This window comes from Melanotaenia boesemani, chromosome 11, assembly GCF_017639745.1.
Source record: "Melanotaenia boesemani isolate fMelBoe1 chromosome 11, fMelBoe1.pri, whole genome shotgun sequence".
NCBI classification, from domain to species: domain Eukaryota; kingdom Metazoa; phylum Chordata; class Actinopteri; order Atheriniformes; family Melanotaeniidae; genus Melanotaenia; species Melanotaenia boesemani.
Genome location: NC_055692.1, coordinates 26,627,294 through 26,644,142, shown reverse-complemented (window position 1 = coordinate 26,644,142; position 16,849 = coordinate 26,627,294). Strand labels below are relative to the sequence as shown.

Sequence of the window (16,849 nt, the reverse complement as noted above, 5' to 3'; positions counted from 1 at the left end):
ACATGATAATCAACAGGTTGCATGTTTGTTTCAAATTTTAAAGAAGAAATTAAATGTTTTCTCTGTGACTATTCTGTCTGCTGTGCAATGTTGTTTTAATATTTATAGGTTCAAGTTTTGGAAAAAGCGTTTGCAGCACCTTCCAGCTGTGACTCTCATCCCTATAAAGAAGAGTTGGAAATGGCCTTGGAACAATGCTTTTTCTGTCTATATGCCTACCCCAGCAAGAAGAGCAAGGCCCGTTACCTTGAGGACCACTCATCTCCACAGGTCCTAACTTAGATTTGGCTTTTATAATTTATCATTAGAGCTTGAAAGATTTCTGCCAGTTGGTCTTGAATCAGTTTAGTCATGTACAGTGTGACCCAGTTTAACTAGCTTGTTATCTAAGTGAAAATGTAAAAACAAAAACAGCAAATTCAGCTGAGCTTCTGGTTGGATAATAGCTGCATGGTTGTGAAGAGGTAGTTCAAGGCTTTGAGTAATTGCCAATACTATTGAGAAATTGTACCAAACTTATTTTAGGAGAGTCCATGAAAAGGAGCAGACTGCTGATGACGCAAACCTTAGCTCTGACTAAACCTCATGACATAAAAAGGGGCAGCTGTATCCATTAATGTTTTTTTGGTGGAGTACACATATCTGGTGTCACTGAAATAAATTGAGGCCATGTAATAGCATTGTTGTAATAAAAGCATTAATTCAGTGACTGAGAAATCCCAACAAATATAGAGAAATATTAGTATTGGTTTATAGTATTAACTGCAAATACTCTGTCAGTTCTGTTTATAGTATTTGACACTCTTATCCTTATAATATCTCATATTTCAAAATGTGTTTGCTATCGAAAGTTTGTTCAGTTTTAGTTTAGAAATGAAAGTCATTTTAAGGTGTCTGCAGGCTTCTGTGTGCAGCCCCTGATCTCATGTGTTTTTTGTCTATTTTTGTAATTCTTGTATCTAACCACCAGGTGGGTGTCAGTCCATTCAAGACAGAAAACTGACTAGTTATGGACCAACACAGTGCAAGAGTGAAATCTGCTTGTTACAGCTAAATTTCTGTGGTACTACATCTTGTAGTCACATAATTCAATGGACCATGGCACTAAAGATTACTGTGAAATTGATCTGTGTTTTGTAGGTTGAGCTTCTGTGGAGTGACACCGTCTTTATGTTCCAATATTTCAAACCAAAGTCACTTCCTGAGTTTGACAGCTATAAGACAAGCACAGTGTCTGCAGAACTGGCCAATCTCCTGAGGAGGTTTGCCGGCATTGCCCCCTCAAGTGACGGTCCCATCCTCACCATGGATGAAGTAGCAGCCTACATTGAGGGCATGGCGGAAAAGGTCAGTGAGACCATGCTGAAAACAAGAAACATTGTCCTTATTTTCATGTTTTACATCTGCATTTAAATTACTTTTTTCTTCAGTTCAAGTTTGTTGTTGTAAAGATAATTATTAAACTTGTTGAATTTTTATTTCTGTAAGACCCCTTGCCTTCCTGTGGGTAGTGCCCCTGCACCTCCTATCATCAACGAAATCTACTATCTGCTAGCTGATTATCATTTCAAGAACAAGGAGCAGTCCAAAGCTATCAAGTTCTATATGCATGACATATGTGTCTGTCCCAACAGGTAACTCATTTCTTCATTCTGCTTTCAGTATTTACACCAGTCTACGAAATTTTCTCAGAGTGTACAGTGTCTTTTTTTTCTCAGTTGGAATGACGCAGGAACTGTCTCTCCTTAGGTTTGACTCCTGGGCAGGTATGGCTTTAGCCAGGGCCAGCCGCATCCAAGAGAAACTAAATTCCAATGAGCTGAAAAGTGATGTACCCATATGGAAGCACTCCCAGGCTGTACTTAACTGCTTTAAAAGGGCCCTGGAGATAGACATCTCCAACCTTTCTCTGTGGATTGAATACGGCACCATATCATATGCGCTGCATTCATTTGCCTCACGACAGCTCAAACAGTGGCAAAGTGAGCTGCCGCCTGAGGTTGTTAAACAGGTGAGGCACCTGTAGCTCTTAATTCTTTTTATTCCCCCTGCATTAGTTAAGATTGTCACATCTTTGCATACCAGCATTCACTTTATCTTTAATACATAAGCTTCTTCATGCTGCTTTTAAAGTACATCTGCTCCAACTGTAATACTGTTTATTTGTATTTATTTTTATTTATTCTTGTGTGCGTGGGTGTGTGTTGTTCTGTTTTTATTGTTGTCATTTTTTGTTTTTTTTTGTTTTGTTTTTATTGCTCTTCTTGTTTGGTGTTGCCCAGCAGTTGCCTTGCTGCCTCGTTCTCTGGACAATGACAATAAATATTTTTGAAGTATGAATCTTTTTAAGTTTGTTTATGTCAGCTTTTGTCAGATCTCTGAGTTTGACAGTGTTTTCCTCACTTTTGCTTGTACAAAACTGGAGTTTTCTTGGAGTTAAACTGTTACCTTGAAATAAATTACTCATAGTCCTCGTGTGTTTGTGTGTGTTTGCGTTGTTTCAGATGGAAGAAAGGAGAGATGCCATGTTGGAGACAGCATTTCAGTGTTTCCAAGGTGCCTCCCGCTGTGAGGGTGACAGTGATGAAGAAGAGTGGCTCATTCATTACATGCTGGGAAAGATAGCAGCGAAGCGCAAAAATCCTCCTGTGGAATATCTGCAGCTTTACAAAAAGGTAAAAGTCCTTATCATCAATTTAGATAATTTTGTAATTGAATTGCAGGTCTGTTTCAGAGTAGGTGAATAAATGCTGCTTTCAAGCTTTAAATGTGGTTTACGTTTACATCTTTAACACAGTGCTACAGACCTCAATGTGAACTACATACAGTGGCTGTTAGTGATATGTGGGCTCGGTTTTTTTTTTATTTTTTTTTTAATCTTTTTTATCTCCACCTACTCGTCACGATATTGGAGCCAGTCCGCTCCACCCGATCCACAATAATATCAGTTAATCAACCAGAACCAATCTGATTCGCAGAACCTGTTGGATGGAGTTGTTTCATAATACACCCACAGAAACAAAGGTCCCTGTCTTTGCACTCCTGCAAACTTTTACCTCTATATAAACAATATATGAGAGGACATTGCTCTGCTGCTAAGATTAGATCACTGAAGGCAGGTGAGCTATATGAAATGTGCTGTCATGGGTCAGCACTGTGAATGCGGTGAAACCTGGTGTGAGCGCATGTAGCTGTCTTCTACTTTTCACACTCCATTTTACTAGCTTAGAAGTTCATTCATATTGACAGATGATTGTGTTGTGCTCTTAACTGCTCTCTCCATTGTATTTACAGGCAGCCCACTTTCTGCATGAAGAAGCTGCCAGATACCCCCGGAAAATCCATTACCATAATCCTCCTGACTTGGCCATGGAAGCACTGGAGGTAAGCTGTGTGCCACTTGTAGCTCAGTTGTATTTAGAGTCATATTTTAACCTTCTTAACATTGAACTTACTTTTCTAAATTCCTCCAGTTGCATTTTCGTCTGAGCGCCACAATCCTTAAATTACTAGAGGCGGAGGTGCCTGATCTGGACCACGAGCTCCTGTTTACTTTGTTGGTTGAGGCAGCTACAGGGCCATTTGCCCGGGGGGAAGAAAAGAGTATGCCGACCATTCCAAGGTCTCATGAAAAGTAAGCAATGCATAAATAAAACACAACAAAACCTACAAAAAAAAAGAAATTTTCATTTTTTTTAAATGTTCCAGTGGAACATTAATATATATTTTCATTTCTTTTTAGAGAGAAACCCTCCTTGATGATGGACGAAGACTTTAATTGTTCCTCAGTTTGCATAGGAAATGTCCTCAGCTCCTCACTTCCATCAGTTGCCACTCCAGGTCTGACATCTCCTCCTTACGTGGCCACGCCATTTGACCATGATTACGCCAAACGCAAAACACTCCGAAGGCAGCAGTGGCAGCAGCAGCGGCATGAGGAGCAGCAGGCTGATGGTACAGTCCCAGTCCTAGACACTGTCTCTGGGGTTGGGCTCTCTGCCCTTTTCGCACTCTGACAGGAAGCCCACTGGGGAGTGCAGGGATTGCTAATCACCATGCTCAATGGCTTCATTTTTCAGTTACTATGGTCCCTGTGCACTGGTTGATTGGGATGTGGTGAAATGGGCAATATGGCTACTGATTATTTGACTAATTTGATTTGCATGATAAGGCACCAGCTTTAAAGCAAGCAGATTTCTAAGTGGAGCTTTTCCTGAGAGCATCAGAGCTTGTGTGTTTGCATGTGCAAGTGTGTGCTAGTGGTATAGCATCACTGTGTTTTGGCTGCTTTATTAAGTTCTTATTTTCTCATCCTGCCTCTCCTGGTAAGTTAAGATTGGTGTTTCTTTTAAGCTTCTTTATATCTTTAGTGGCACAGTTGCAGGCATTTGTGATGTTTTTTTTTTCAGCATCCTTCATGTGCTGTGAATTGGCACCACACCAAATGTTTCCAGGGGCTTGTCCTGAGTGTTATATCAGTGATAAAGTTTTTGTTAAAACTATATATCTTTCAGACAAAATCAATAATTTCTTGAATGATTGCAGTCAGTTTAAGAATATCTGCCTAAATGGGGTACATAATGTTTTTGGTTAAGTATTGCACAGTTAAAAGATTGGAGATTGGAATAGAAAATCTCTGTTCCTGAAAATCTGATTTGAAATTTAGATGTAAAATGTGTTAGATGCACAACATTCTTCTGGATACTGTACATCTCTTAGATTAAACATTCAGGATCTCTTATGTTTGCAAATATTGTGGTCATAACTGTTTTGCTTGATTTTAAAGGAAGAACAAAGAAGAGGGCTTTTGTTTGTGCAACATATTTACACACTAAGAATACAGCAGAGTTTATTTTCAATTGTTGGCATTAACAAGTAAATTTCTGTGTGAAGAAATCAGTCTTTGCCATACTTTTTATTAAAAAAGGGTAATGCTTGTCCACCCACCCCATCCATAAATGATGTTTCGCTTTAATGTGCAAATGATGCAGCCATATTGCCCATGTTGCCAGTTTTGTCCCCCTTTCCAGATTCCTTCCTACCTACCTACCTACCCACCTACCTACCTGCCTGCTACCTCTTTGCCTGCTTGCTTTTACCACCTGCTTTGCCATTTATATGCATGTAGTTCTAGTGGGGTGATTGTTTTCACAGGTGGACAAAGTCAGCCTTTTATAACAATCCACTAAACTGTCTGGTGTATCATACAACCACATTGTTTGGTTTGGGGGATATTTTTACTGAAAGGGTGATGGGAAATATTTCAAATTCTTACAAGAATCATGTTTGCTCTTTTTGCCTAATTGGATACAATTTCTAATCACGACCAATTAGTTTGAAAATGTCAGAAAGAATGTGGCTGCCTTGTTATTGGAACACAACTCTGTGGCTGAAGTCAGAAAATACCCCACTATGCACATAGTTGCTGGTAGGTGTCTAATCTCTGACTTGAGTCCTGCTGAAAGTGCAGCAAGCTGATTAAACTGTAGAACCAGATTTAGACATGCATTTTCAAAATATGATCGAGGACAAATAGTCATTTCTGACATGTTTATTGTCTACATTGTAAGAATTCCACCTGAATGCTTGTTATAAATCATTGAAAGGCAGTTTTGGACATTTAAGTTGCTAAATGATCAACTTTTTAATGTTCTTTATATCTAAGATAATGGCTTTTTAATATTCAGAGAAGACCACTGAAATGATTATGTAGTCTAATATGAGGAGATGCTTGTCTGAATTAGGTTCTACATTTTCAAAGGGTGTGGCATCAAATCTGTCCTTCATTAACAAATAAAAATAACTGCATTTAAGGCTATTGCAGATCATATTTTCTACTAAATTTAGAGGTGCAATTTTGTTTTATTATTATTTTTAAACCAGCTTCCTCATATCTTCAACAGCCTCACCAGAGTTTGACCATGATTACTGCCTGCCCAGGTCTGCAATATGGCTGGCTTCACTCAATGGTACTGCTCTTCTAACCCATCGAAATAAAGTGCTGTCTAGTAGGAAGCACTGAATACACAGCTGTCAGTTTACACAGATTTTACAGTACCATAGTAACTTTGCTGTTAACTCATGACTGTAAATCTCCTGAAAAGCCCCTTGTGTGCATTACTGTCTGAACAGCAAAAGTGACTTGCTTGTTTATTAACAGTTCCCTGCCAAGGATGTTGTTGCTGAGGCTGCAAAACATGGCAATTGAGAGGAATGCTGGCAGTTTGTTTTTTGGACCATTTGCAAAAACAAACCATTTCACCTTTTAAATAATTGTCATTTTCACATATCAGTTCCACCTTATACCCCAACCAGCATTAATAAAGATTTGTGACCTTTAAATTATTTTATTAAAATAATTATATCTTCTTTTTCCCCCCACATTACAGCAGGGAATGTTTGTTTTTTTTTTTTTTTTTTTTTGCTTAAAATAAAGGCATACACAGCAGTTTACGCAACCAGAAAAATTGGTCTAAAGCAGGGCTACTCAATTCGGTCCTACAAGGGCCGCAATCCAGCAGGTTTTCCATGTATCCCTGCACCAACACACCTGAGTCAAATTAATGAGTCATTGTGTAGAACCTGATTGGCTGTTAGAGCCACCTAATTTGACTCAGGTGTGTTGGTGCAGGGATACATGGAAAACCTACTGGATTGCGGCCCTCGTAGGACCGAATTGAGTAGCCCTTGTCTAAAGGAATAAATTGCAGCTATTTACATATTAGACTGTCCCATCGAAAATGACCAAAGTTTTTCAAAAAAATTATGTGAATTCATTTTTATTTTTATTTATTTTTTTTTAGAGAAATATCATAATTATGTGTATTTGTTCATGATATCCCTGATGCTGAGATTATTTCTCTGTGCATGATGATGCATAACCTATGTTTTCTGTTTTTGGCAGAGCGCAGTCAGGACAGTGAGGTGGTGTTGCTTTCTGACTCCAACTCCACCCAGGACATCTTCACTGATCCAGCCAGCTCTCAAGACAGTAGTCACAAACCTGCCTTTGTCAAAGCTGGTTTATCGTCGCCAGAAAACACAACCCTTGTGAAAGATGGACAGCCAACATCTGAGGATACAGGTAGTCAGGAAGACTACTAAGCTCAAATAGAAGCAATCGTGTTGATTTAGTAAAATGATAAGGTCAAACCCTGATGTTTTGAATTTGATTCTCTAGCTCCACATAAAGATCATACTGGCACTCAGACAGAAGAGAAAATTATTCAAGAAGAAGTAGGATCTGTGGTGCTGGTGGTTCCTGAGATTTTGGTCCCTAAGGTCTCTGCAGATCCTTGTCTGCAACCTCTTCCTGTCCCCATCACTCCTCCGAAGCCAGCTCCCTTTCAGCAGGCCAATACTCAGATTCTACCCTGTGAGGGCAAAAAGAAGCCAGAGCCCCCTGCTGAGGTGATCGAAGTGCCCAAAGCCCTCCCTGCAGAACGAGCAGATCAGAGACGAATGCTAGTGGAAATGTGTGTCCGTGCTCTTTTTCTCTGCCTCAGCCGCTTCCCTCAGCACTACAAGAGTCTTTACCGCCTGGCCTTTTTCTATACTAACAGTAAGACCCATCAGGTCAGTGCAACACTATTCACTCATGGCACTTCATTCATATTTCATTTAAAGGTTAATGCACTTATAATCAGTATCCCCGTCAATAATAATGACATTTACAGAAGATGAGTGTGTTTCCAATTCCTCACAGTCTCCTCAAAAGTCACAAAAGTGTGTTATTGTTGTGAAAGCATATCAGATCCCTGATGGTCGTTTCATTATTTAGTCCTCTTGTGAGCATTGCAGTGTTGCATGAGTGGCTGAAACAGCCTGTGTTGGCTATAAGGCTCTGTGGGCAGAGGTGTGTGTGTGGGTGGTAGCGCAGTGCTCTCTCAGCCAGTTTGGCACAGGGAGACAGCGTTGAGCTTTACTGTGATGGCAACCTTCTGTCAGCACTCTGCTGAATTTAATACAGCCTCTGCCTGTGTTCAGTAAGGGCATGTTTGGGCTTGGAAAGGTCTTTTCTCTTTTGTATTATGCTCATTTAGCCAAGGTAGTTTCTCTGCAGCATTGTGGTTTCATGATATCTGGCGATTGTCTGCATTTCTATTTTTACTCTATTATTTGTGGTCAAATGGGGTTAAGTGCTATAAAGATTTCCTATAAAGTGTATTAATTTATAAAGTGTACAAGTGTAAAGTTCAAGGAGATTGTTGGTAATACTTCCTTCTTCTTTTTTTTTTCTTTTATTCACCTGAATTTCCAGCAGCTTGGATGAAGGGAAATGTACGCTGGTACTGACTTGATGGAAGAGTTGTTTTATGTGCTGCTGTTGACACAGGTTGCTCAGACCAAACTCATGCAGTGTTAAAAGCCTCTTTTTGTTCTCAGGGAAACTGTTCCACTTACACTGGCTGGACATTTTTATCCTTTTTTCCAAAGATAGTAGAGGAAGATTTCATGCTGTAGGCCAGTAGCATTGTGTAAGATAACATGAAGTGGCATTGGCTTGCTATCTTTTCTAACAGAGCCCTCGTATTGACACTTGATTTATGAGTCACTGTGCTGTGGAGAGGTCTGCCTTTTACTGATAGCAAATAAGCAATATGCCCCTTTCTCATTAAGACTTACAATTTGTTTGTGTGTCTATATAAAATGTACATGCAAATGCATTATTTTTTTCCTCCTTTTTTCATTTATTTATTTTTCATTGCAGAACCTACAGTGGGCCAGAGATGTGTTGCTAGGAAGCAGTGTCCCATGGCAACAGCTGAAGCACATGCCAGCACAAGGACTTTTCTGTGAAAGAAACAAGACAAACCTGTTTAATGTAAGTGAGAGTTGACATGCATGCATATTTTTATTATTAATATTTTTTATTATTCCTGCCAGTGTTGTGCCAAAACATATAACTCATAACACTGACAATACAAATATCACCATATCTTTAAATGACTTACCTCAGGAGGCCATTCAAGTAACTAGAGGCTTTTGCATGTTTGTGCCTTAGAATATATTTGGTTTTTAAATTTTCCTTTTGTAAAAGAATATACTCTTGTCAACCTTTAGGGCTAGCAAAGGGAAATTCTCTTTTGCATATTTACGTGTGTAAATTTGATAAAAGAGAGCTAGGAGAATGCCTTCCTCCCAAGAAATCCAGCTTGCTCTAATTGGTCAACTCCACTGAGCAGAATCTGTTGTAATAATAAAAATATACTTTGTGGAAAACATTTGATTGGACATTAAACTAGTTTGTCAGCTGTGTACACTGCTAGAGTCCTTAGTCTTAGAGGGTTTCAAATTCTTCAGTTTAATTGTAATAGTAGCACTTTTTACATAACATAAAATAAACTTAGGCTCTATAGCCAGTCGCTGTGTATTTTCTGATCTCACCACTTAAAAACAAACTCTTGTCCCAGACTATTTGAACCAGGTACAAACATGCATCCTGGGTGCTTTTCATAAGTGGATGGCGCTGAGTACAGGTGTAGAGGCACTTAGTAACTGAATCTGAAGTGCATCCGAAATGCTTACTAAGACCACATTCTGTGGTGGTCTTGTACACGTGGCCAAATGTGTTTATAAACATGAGTCATTCTTTTCTTACAATGTTCTTCCTGGTATAATTGAGGACAACCTCGTCACTCGTTCCATTAGTTTCCATTAATGATGTTTTCCAGTTGATTGTCACCCAAAAATCCATAACAAAAACCAGATATAAATATGAAGCTCACGAGTGAAGTCAACATAATGTAATTGTGAGTTAAGTATTTTCAGTTCAAACCATTATCAGACTCCTTTGCAACCACACATAACTGTCGCAGACATCACTTGTACAGTAGAGACAACCAAGCACATAAATAATTAGCAAATTAATATATACATGTAATGCTTGTTACTGATGCTATTTGTCAGCTCTTACACACACAGCATTTACACCAAATCAAACTATGCTCTTGATTTAAAAAAAAAAAACAAAAAAACAAACATGCTCATTTGAGTGTGGGGCCTGGTTAAAATACCTGCATTAAGGTCCAGCTAGGAAGGAGACTCTGTTTCTCCTCTGCCGTGACTTTTATGCCATCACCCTCATGTCGTTGCCTTTTCTGTTCATGTGCACAGCTACATCACACTTGAATATTTACCCTTTATGAGCCACTGACTCTGGAGTATTTTCATGAATTTCACACATAATGAAAAGTGGCTCATAGTCTCTCGCAACTTCTTTTCTTCTACTGTTGCCAAGCAACCAGCATAACATCCTCTTTTATAGCTGTTTCTTTGTTCTTTTTTCTAATTATTTTTTTTCTTAATTCTTATAATAGTTAAATATTAACTGAAAGTGATCTAGGAATGCTTTATTCCAAGATTGTGAGCATGTTGGTGGTTATGATGTAGCAGTATTGATGCATTTAACTGGAGGTACCTGCTACTCTGCTACAAGCTGTTTTCTAAATAATTGATTGTTTAATTTCCAACAGTTTTTGTGGAAACAGGTGTCTTTTGGAAATTTCCTGCTTCACTCTACCATTGTTATATTTGTTTTGTCTAATTATCTGTTTGTTTGCTGTCAGTGACTGGCTTACCACAGTCGAGTTTAACCTCTTACTCATAATTGTCTTAAATCGACCGGACGCACAAAAATCATCCCTCTATAAGGATCACTGGATGCAGACACATCTATAATTGCAATCACACAGTGAGAGATTGTTGAATTATCTGTCTCAGTATTACAAAGGCTCTGTAGGGTTGCTGTGGGAGCGTTAACTGTCTGAATCCATTTTCTGTTCTGTTAGTTTATTTACATCTTTTCACTTGCAGCAGTTTTTATGACTTCAGTGCTTCTAGAAATTTGGTAACTATTTAATTTGCACAGTTTTCTTTCTCACACCCTAAGGGTTCTCAGGTTTATATATTTATATACATAGTACAGAGGATTGTGCTTGCAAAATATAACATCAAGTCAGAAGCTCATGCAGTCATTCAATTATTAGGCATGTTTTAGCAGAAAACAGATTTTTTTTTTTTTATTCTGTTGAATTTGTGAACTGTAGAGTTAAATGCTGTTTTCAGAAGGATTCTGGTAACAGACTATAGACGTGATGTGGGCCAGGCCTAAGCTGGAGAAGAGCTCTGCTGTGCTCTGGCTCCCACTGGGTTCTTACAGAGCCCCTTCTGGAGGCAAACCTGCCACTGTGGCACACCAACTGTTGGAGCTTTACTGTCCTCTTTAAACCAAGGCCTCTGTCTCCACCATACGACAATGGAAATATTTAAAAAATTTAATCTTGAGTCTGTTTAGGGCAGACATAGTACCATCCATTGTATAAACTGATTTAACATATTAAGCTTCATGCACAAAAATGAACAACTGTTCCTCCAATAAACATTTGAAGTTAACAGATTTTACACTTACAGACAGAAAGGTTGGGGTAAGATACTGACATTGGTGGGTAAATGTCTTCCTAGGGAGAGTAGGATGCATTGACATCTAGTGACACAAATTGCAGCCAATCAAACCTCATCACCTTACTTCCAAACTACTGTGGCTGCAAATAGGGCTGGGCAATATATCGAGATTTTCAACTATATCGAGACTTTATCAGATGCAATATAGAAGGAAGCAATATCGTTTATATCGAGATGGCTTGTTTTGAGTGAAAAGCATCTTCTCTTTTGCATTTTGCACAGCTGTGTTTTTGTTATGGTCATTGAAAAGTATTTTTAATTTATTTTGTTTTAGGAGCATTAAATTTAACATAAAGGTACTTTAATTTCAGTCAGCTGTTTTAATGCACATGTGCTGCTGATCCTTAAAAAAAGCTTCCTTCAAAAAGCTGGTTTACAGGTTTAGCTGGCTATGTTAACTTAGACTAAATGGTAATATTGGCTTTTCTGTTCCAAAATGGCTAATCTAGGTAAGTTGATCGGGAAATACATGCTGCGAACAAAGCCTGGTAGGGAGTAGGTTTTGTTCAGGCTATGCCCAGCATATCTCTAGCATAATGATTTGAGGAAAGGTCACCATATGAATGATCAAATCTATCAAAACTGCTTTGATTTAAAGAAACGAACAGACAATTCCATTTTCAGTATTTTTTTGTTTCAATTTTTGTCGGGCAACTTCGCCATTGCATGCTTCTTTGCCTGAAAAGAGAAACACTTCATCATTCACTGACATTTTGGCTCACGTCTCCATGGATTTCTTATCTTCAGTTTTAAGTATTTAATTTCCAGGTCTGCCTTTGCGATCTGGCTCTGTAGGTGGAATTTATGGAGTTATTTTGCAGTCATCTGGGCCTGTTCCGTAACTGGGATGCCCGTCATCATCGGGGGCCCAGTTGTTGCTCACTGCGAGCTCCTCCACAGGGGTGAAGGGTTGTTGCAGATGTCTTCTTGTTGGCTGTGAAATGGGTATACTCCTTTGCGCTGAGCCCTACAGCAATATGGAAATATGGAGGGATCTATTTTAAGGTGCAGATGAGAAATTCTTACCAGTTCAAGAATGTTTTTATAGTTTGCTTTCACTTACGCCCAGGTATTCTTGGGGGCAGATGGGTTACTTCTGCTTAACATAACATAACCATGGATCCCCTGCCCCACTTCATGCTGAAACCATGCTTGAATTTATGCTTTCAAAAGTGAGATTCTCACCTTGTGTTCTGGCAAATTAACAACATATAGCCTTACTGTTTTTTTTGTTAAAATAGGGGACAATGTGTGGACATTAATTACAATGGCTCTGAATGTTCAAAGTCTCTGGGACCCCCTGTGCTCCGACCCCAGGTTGGGAACCACTGACATAACATAGAACACAACAAGCTTAGTTTTTGAGCCAGTATTTGGTTTGTCTCTTTTTTATTCACTTTAGTAACATGGAAGAGAAATTTGGAAGCCCTAGGGGTTTCTGGATTATACAATAAGCAGTGTGAGGTCATGACAATACTGCTATTCTTATTTCCACATTGCACACTAATGAAAACATAGGTGCAAGCTTCTGCCAATAGGTTGCCCTAAATGTTTTGCACTGGAGCTTTAATAGTAAGTTCCCCAATGTAGGTCATGATGCCCTACTTTTCCTTCTCGCCTTGGCTGGGTTACAATAACTGGGGCCTCCGTGAAGTAACCTACATACTGCTGTAAAGAAATGATCCAGATGAGGTTGTGTTGCATAATCCATCTGCCTGATTGTCAACATGCTTGACAGCTGATAGAAAATTATTTCAGTACATTATTGTAGTACTCCTAGCAGCTGTTTTCTCCTTTCACCCGTCATCTGAAGTCTACTTTTTTACTATTGGATGTATATTTGTAGTCATGCATGTTAAGAAGCATCTTTTTTTTCTGCCTGCAATAAGGCTAAAAATACTCAGTAAAACCCAGAATATATTATGTTTTGGTAGAATTGCTTCATTCTGAAATTATGCATTCAGAGTTATGTAATATAGACCTTGCAAAGTTTTGAATCAGCAAAATGAATGTTGTGAAATGACACAAAATTAGAGTAATGCATTTATTCTCAGTCTTTGTAACAGAATATCAGAGGTAAATTTAATTGTGTTGGGTTTAATACAACAGTAACACCAGCCCTCTTGCTGTTCAGCATTAGTTTGAGGAGTTGCTGCTGTGCATTTACTCAGGCACAGTGTTAGCTCCTATGTGGCACACCCCACATACATACTTACATCTTGCTTACATAGTCTTCCACCCACTCTCACACAGCTCCAGAAAATGGATGTCCTTATTGCGTCATTTTCAGACCAATGCAAATGTTTGTTGTTTCTTTTCCTTTTCTCGTCTTTTCAGAGCATTTTCAACTAGTGTCGTAACACAGTGAGCATCCATAACTGATCAAGCTGCTTATAGGCAGGCCAGAGTGTCTTGTTACATTAGGTGAAGCGAGTCTTCTGAGAAACAGTTATACTTGCATTACTTTGCCTTGGTTTGATGTATGACTCAAACATTTGTGTGTTCAGCTGTGCCATGTGTTGTAGGTGGAGCCTCACTCAGGAGAACCTTGTGTTTTGGTTTGGTTTTTCTTTCTTAGAGGAGGAGTTCTAGTCAAGCCAGTATATTTAGTTTAAGCTGATATTTAGATTTGCATGTTGTGAAGGTTAACTCTGGCTGCCAGTATGTTTTCCAATGAATTTTTCTGTCCTGTTTTTTTTTTCCTTTCTTTTTCCCCCCTCTCACGCATTTAACACAACACGAAGTAGGAAAAACAAGGTGTGTTTGCTTTGTCTGTGTTTGGTGGCCAGCTGGAGAGGCACGACAAGAGTTGAAAGACAGGAAATGGAAGGTGAGAGCTGCTGTCAGTGCAGGGCTGACTGTCTGACGGAGGAAATGTGTATGCTGAACAACCTGTTCAGGCAGTGCTGCTCTTTCTGTGGCAATATGTGGGTTGCAGTTATCTGTAAATATTTTTAATTTTCCCGTAAGTTTTAAGGTTGTTCATCATCTTGATGCCTTTCACGACACAGATGAGGTAGTGCTGAATTCATTTTTCAGCCTGTTTATGTTCTCTCTTTCTTTTCCTGTTGCTCAGTCTTCAGGGTGCTCACGCTCTACCCCTCCCACTGGCTCTTTTTGCTCTACTCATCTCCTCGCTGTGTTGAGCTTGGTTTTTTTCCCCCTCATTACTTTCTCTCTGTCACTCCCATGTTTGTGTGTATATTATGTGGGTGTACACTAATGGGAGGGATTTACTCCAAAAGCCTGTGATTGGCTGACGAAGGCCTATAGTGATTGGTTGTGTGCTGTATATAGTGGGAGAGAAAGAAAGAGAGGAGGGGGAAGAACTCCAGCGGGCTGGGGTCAGGGGGAGAGCTGAGCTTAAGTGCGTGGGTGTTTTTGTTTTGAGATGGCAGGGTTTGAAAACGGGAGAGGAACGAGTCAGCTTGTCTGTCAGTGGCACACTGAGCTTATAGGCCCTGACTTCAGCGCTGTTTCTCGTCTTGCCAAGGCAGCTGCCATTCTCTCTTTCTATCCCTGCTCTGCCATGTGCAGCTGTGCTTCCCTCTTTTCCTCTCCAGCAACTCTCGCTGCCCTAGCACCCGAGTGCAGCCCATCACTCGCTCTCAGAGCGTGAGCCTGGTTCAGGGTGGAGGCGCTGCTGGTTCTGCTACCGACCAGCAGTAAACTGTCCAAAAGAATACTAGCACAGGCACCGTGGAGTAGCTTTCTTTGGTGATGGTGAGTGGCTTTCTCTTTTTCCTACTGACTTTTACAAGATCCAAACATACACTGAAACGTACAGAACTCACAAAGAAAAGCTCTTTTTTTTCTTTTACTGGTTAACTTTTCCAAACGTTTTAATTAATATTGTAAAAAGATTTTGACAAGTACGGTGGTGCATTTGACTGCTAGCTGTTACAAGACACATTCACTACTCAGGTTGTGCAACTTTGCCACTGTTATTTTTGCTTCATGTCTCTTGCCATGAGTGGCATGTTAAAACATGAATTAATGAATTAGGGAAGGAAAAATATCAGGGATTTTTCTTTAAATGTTTTTCAGGGTCCATATTAGAAATATAAAGAAGCCTATTTGTTAATCTTTATCAAAACTCTTTCTCATATTTATGATTTATCATATCCTCTGCCTAATCTCAATATTTTTTTTATTTTTTTTTAAACTAGTTTGAAGAAATTCATTTTGCATCAAATGATTCTTTTTGTATCTTTTCCTTGTTTGTGTTGCATATTGATCTTAGTTTGATACTTGCGTGATTTTTCCAGTCACGTGTTCCAAAGCTGTCACTCCAGATATCAAGTCGTGGTTATGTTTTCTGTCACTAAAATTGGAAAAAAAGATGCTTAAAATTATTGCATTTAAAGTCTTACAAATCTGCTTTAGCTGTTGTGCTGCAGCATAATCTGTGTAAAGCCATGGCTCGGTTTTCCCTGAAGAGATTTGCTGTCATTGGATGATTTTCTGATGAACAACAACTCTGCTGCATTAGAGATGTCTTTCTAAGTGAGCACCACCCCCCTCATACTTTTCCTGCCCCTGTTGAGGGCTTTCCATAATCTCTGCATTGATGGATTAAAACCTTTCCAAGCCTTTATTTCATTATATAACAATAATAAATCTTCTAATTTTCATACAGGCCTTAGTAGCATATTTTTCTTAGGATTTTTCTTTCTTTTAAATTATTTGTTTTATTAGACATCTGGCTTAAAAATTAGTTTACTCCATCCACTTGTTTTTAATCCTTACTATAAAGACCAAGGCTGAAGAATAAAATGTGTGGGTTTTCTCAGAGGAGTTTCTGTGTTCTTCTTTTAGATGACCAGATCTGACACCTTTTTTGGTTTGAAAGATAAAAGTCCATCCTCAGGAATGTACTTTGTTGTGTTCTTCTTAACTGACTTTGAAAATGTCATCTGACAAACTGGAGCTGTCTGTTAGGAGCACCCAGCTCACTTTGCCTCCGGCAACTCGTTTGTTTAGTTCCATCCTGATATGGTCATCTTTGTTTTGTCTCACACACATTTTGAGTCCGTGACTGCGCTCCGTGCCATGTGCTTTCTGACTGTAGCCTGTATGTTGCCCAAGCCACCATCTGCACTTGCATCAGTAACTTCAGAGTGACGATCCTCACTTGAGTTTACCTGCTGAGAGGACATGTGCTCACTGAAAAGGTGGACTCTTCCATCAGGAGAAGGAAAAGAAAAACAGCTCTTCAGGCATTCTGCAAAGCAGGACAGTGTTTTGGCAGCTATTCCGCTGGTCTGCTACACAGCTTGGACAGAATTGAACACTAATGAGGCTGCCTATCATATGCACCCAAAGAGAACCCCCCCCCCCCCCCCCCCCCCATATGCCTCCTTTCCACCTGCTATGTGGTCAGCCA

At 39.4% G+C, this 16,849-nt stretch overlaps 1 protein-coding gene across 6 annotated transcripts in view; it reads left to right on the top strand.

Annotated features, from left to right (window-relative positions):
* The window catches only part of cabin1 (calcineurin binding protein 1), a 36,464-nt gene that overhangs the window by 8,768 nt on the left and 10,847 nt on the right, over positions 1 to 16,849 (top strand). For 3 of the 6 annotated variants that reach the window (XM_041998502.1, XM_041998501.1, XM_041998506.1), the window contains exons 20-31: positions 109 to 270; positions 1,141 to 1,347; positions 1,489 to 1,634; positions 1,750 to 2,011; positions 2,505 to 2,675; positions 3,295 to 3,384; positions 3,474 to 3,634; positions 3,743 to 3,954; positions 5,904 to 5,969; positions 6,905 to 7,084; positions 7,181 to 7,575; positions 8,711 to 8,824. In XM_041998502.1, the coding sequence (XP_041854436.1) occupies positions 109 to 270; positions 1,141 to 1,347; positions 1,489 to 1,634; positions 1,750 to 2,011; positions 2,505 to 2,675; positions 3,295 to 3,384; positions 3,474 to 3,634; positions 3,743 to 3,954; positions 5,904 to 5,969; positions 6,905 to 7,084; positions 7,181 to 7,575; positions 8,711 to 8,824 (2,166 nt within the window). The remainder of the gene's footprint in view (positions 1 to 108; positions 271 to 1,140; positions 1,348 to 1,488; positions 1,635 to 1,749; positions 2,012 to 2,504; positions 2,676 to 3,294; positions 3,385 to 3,473; positions 3,635 to 3,742; positions 3,955 to 5,903; positions 5,970 to 6,904; positions 7,085 to 7,180; positions 7,576 to 8,710; positions 8,825 to 16,849) is intronic. The other 3 variants (XM_041998504.1, XM_041998507.1, XM_041998503.1) reach the window with 3 other exon arrangements.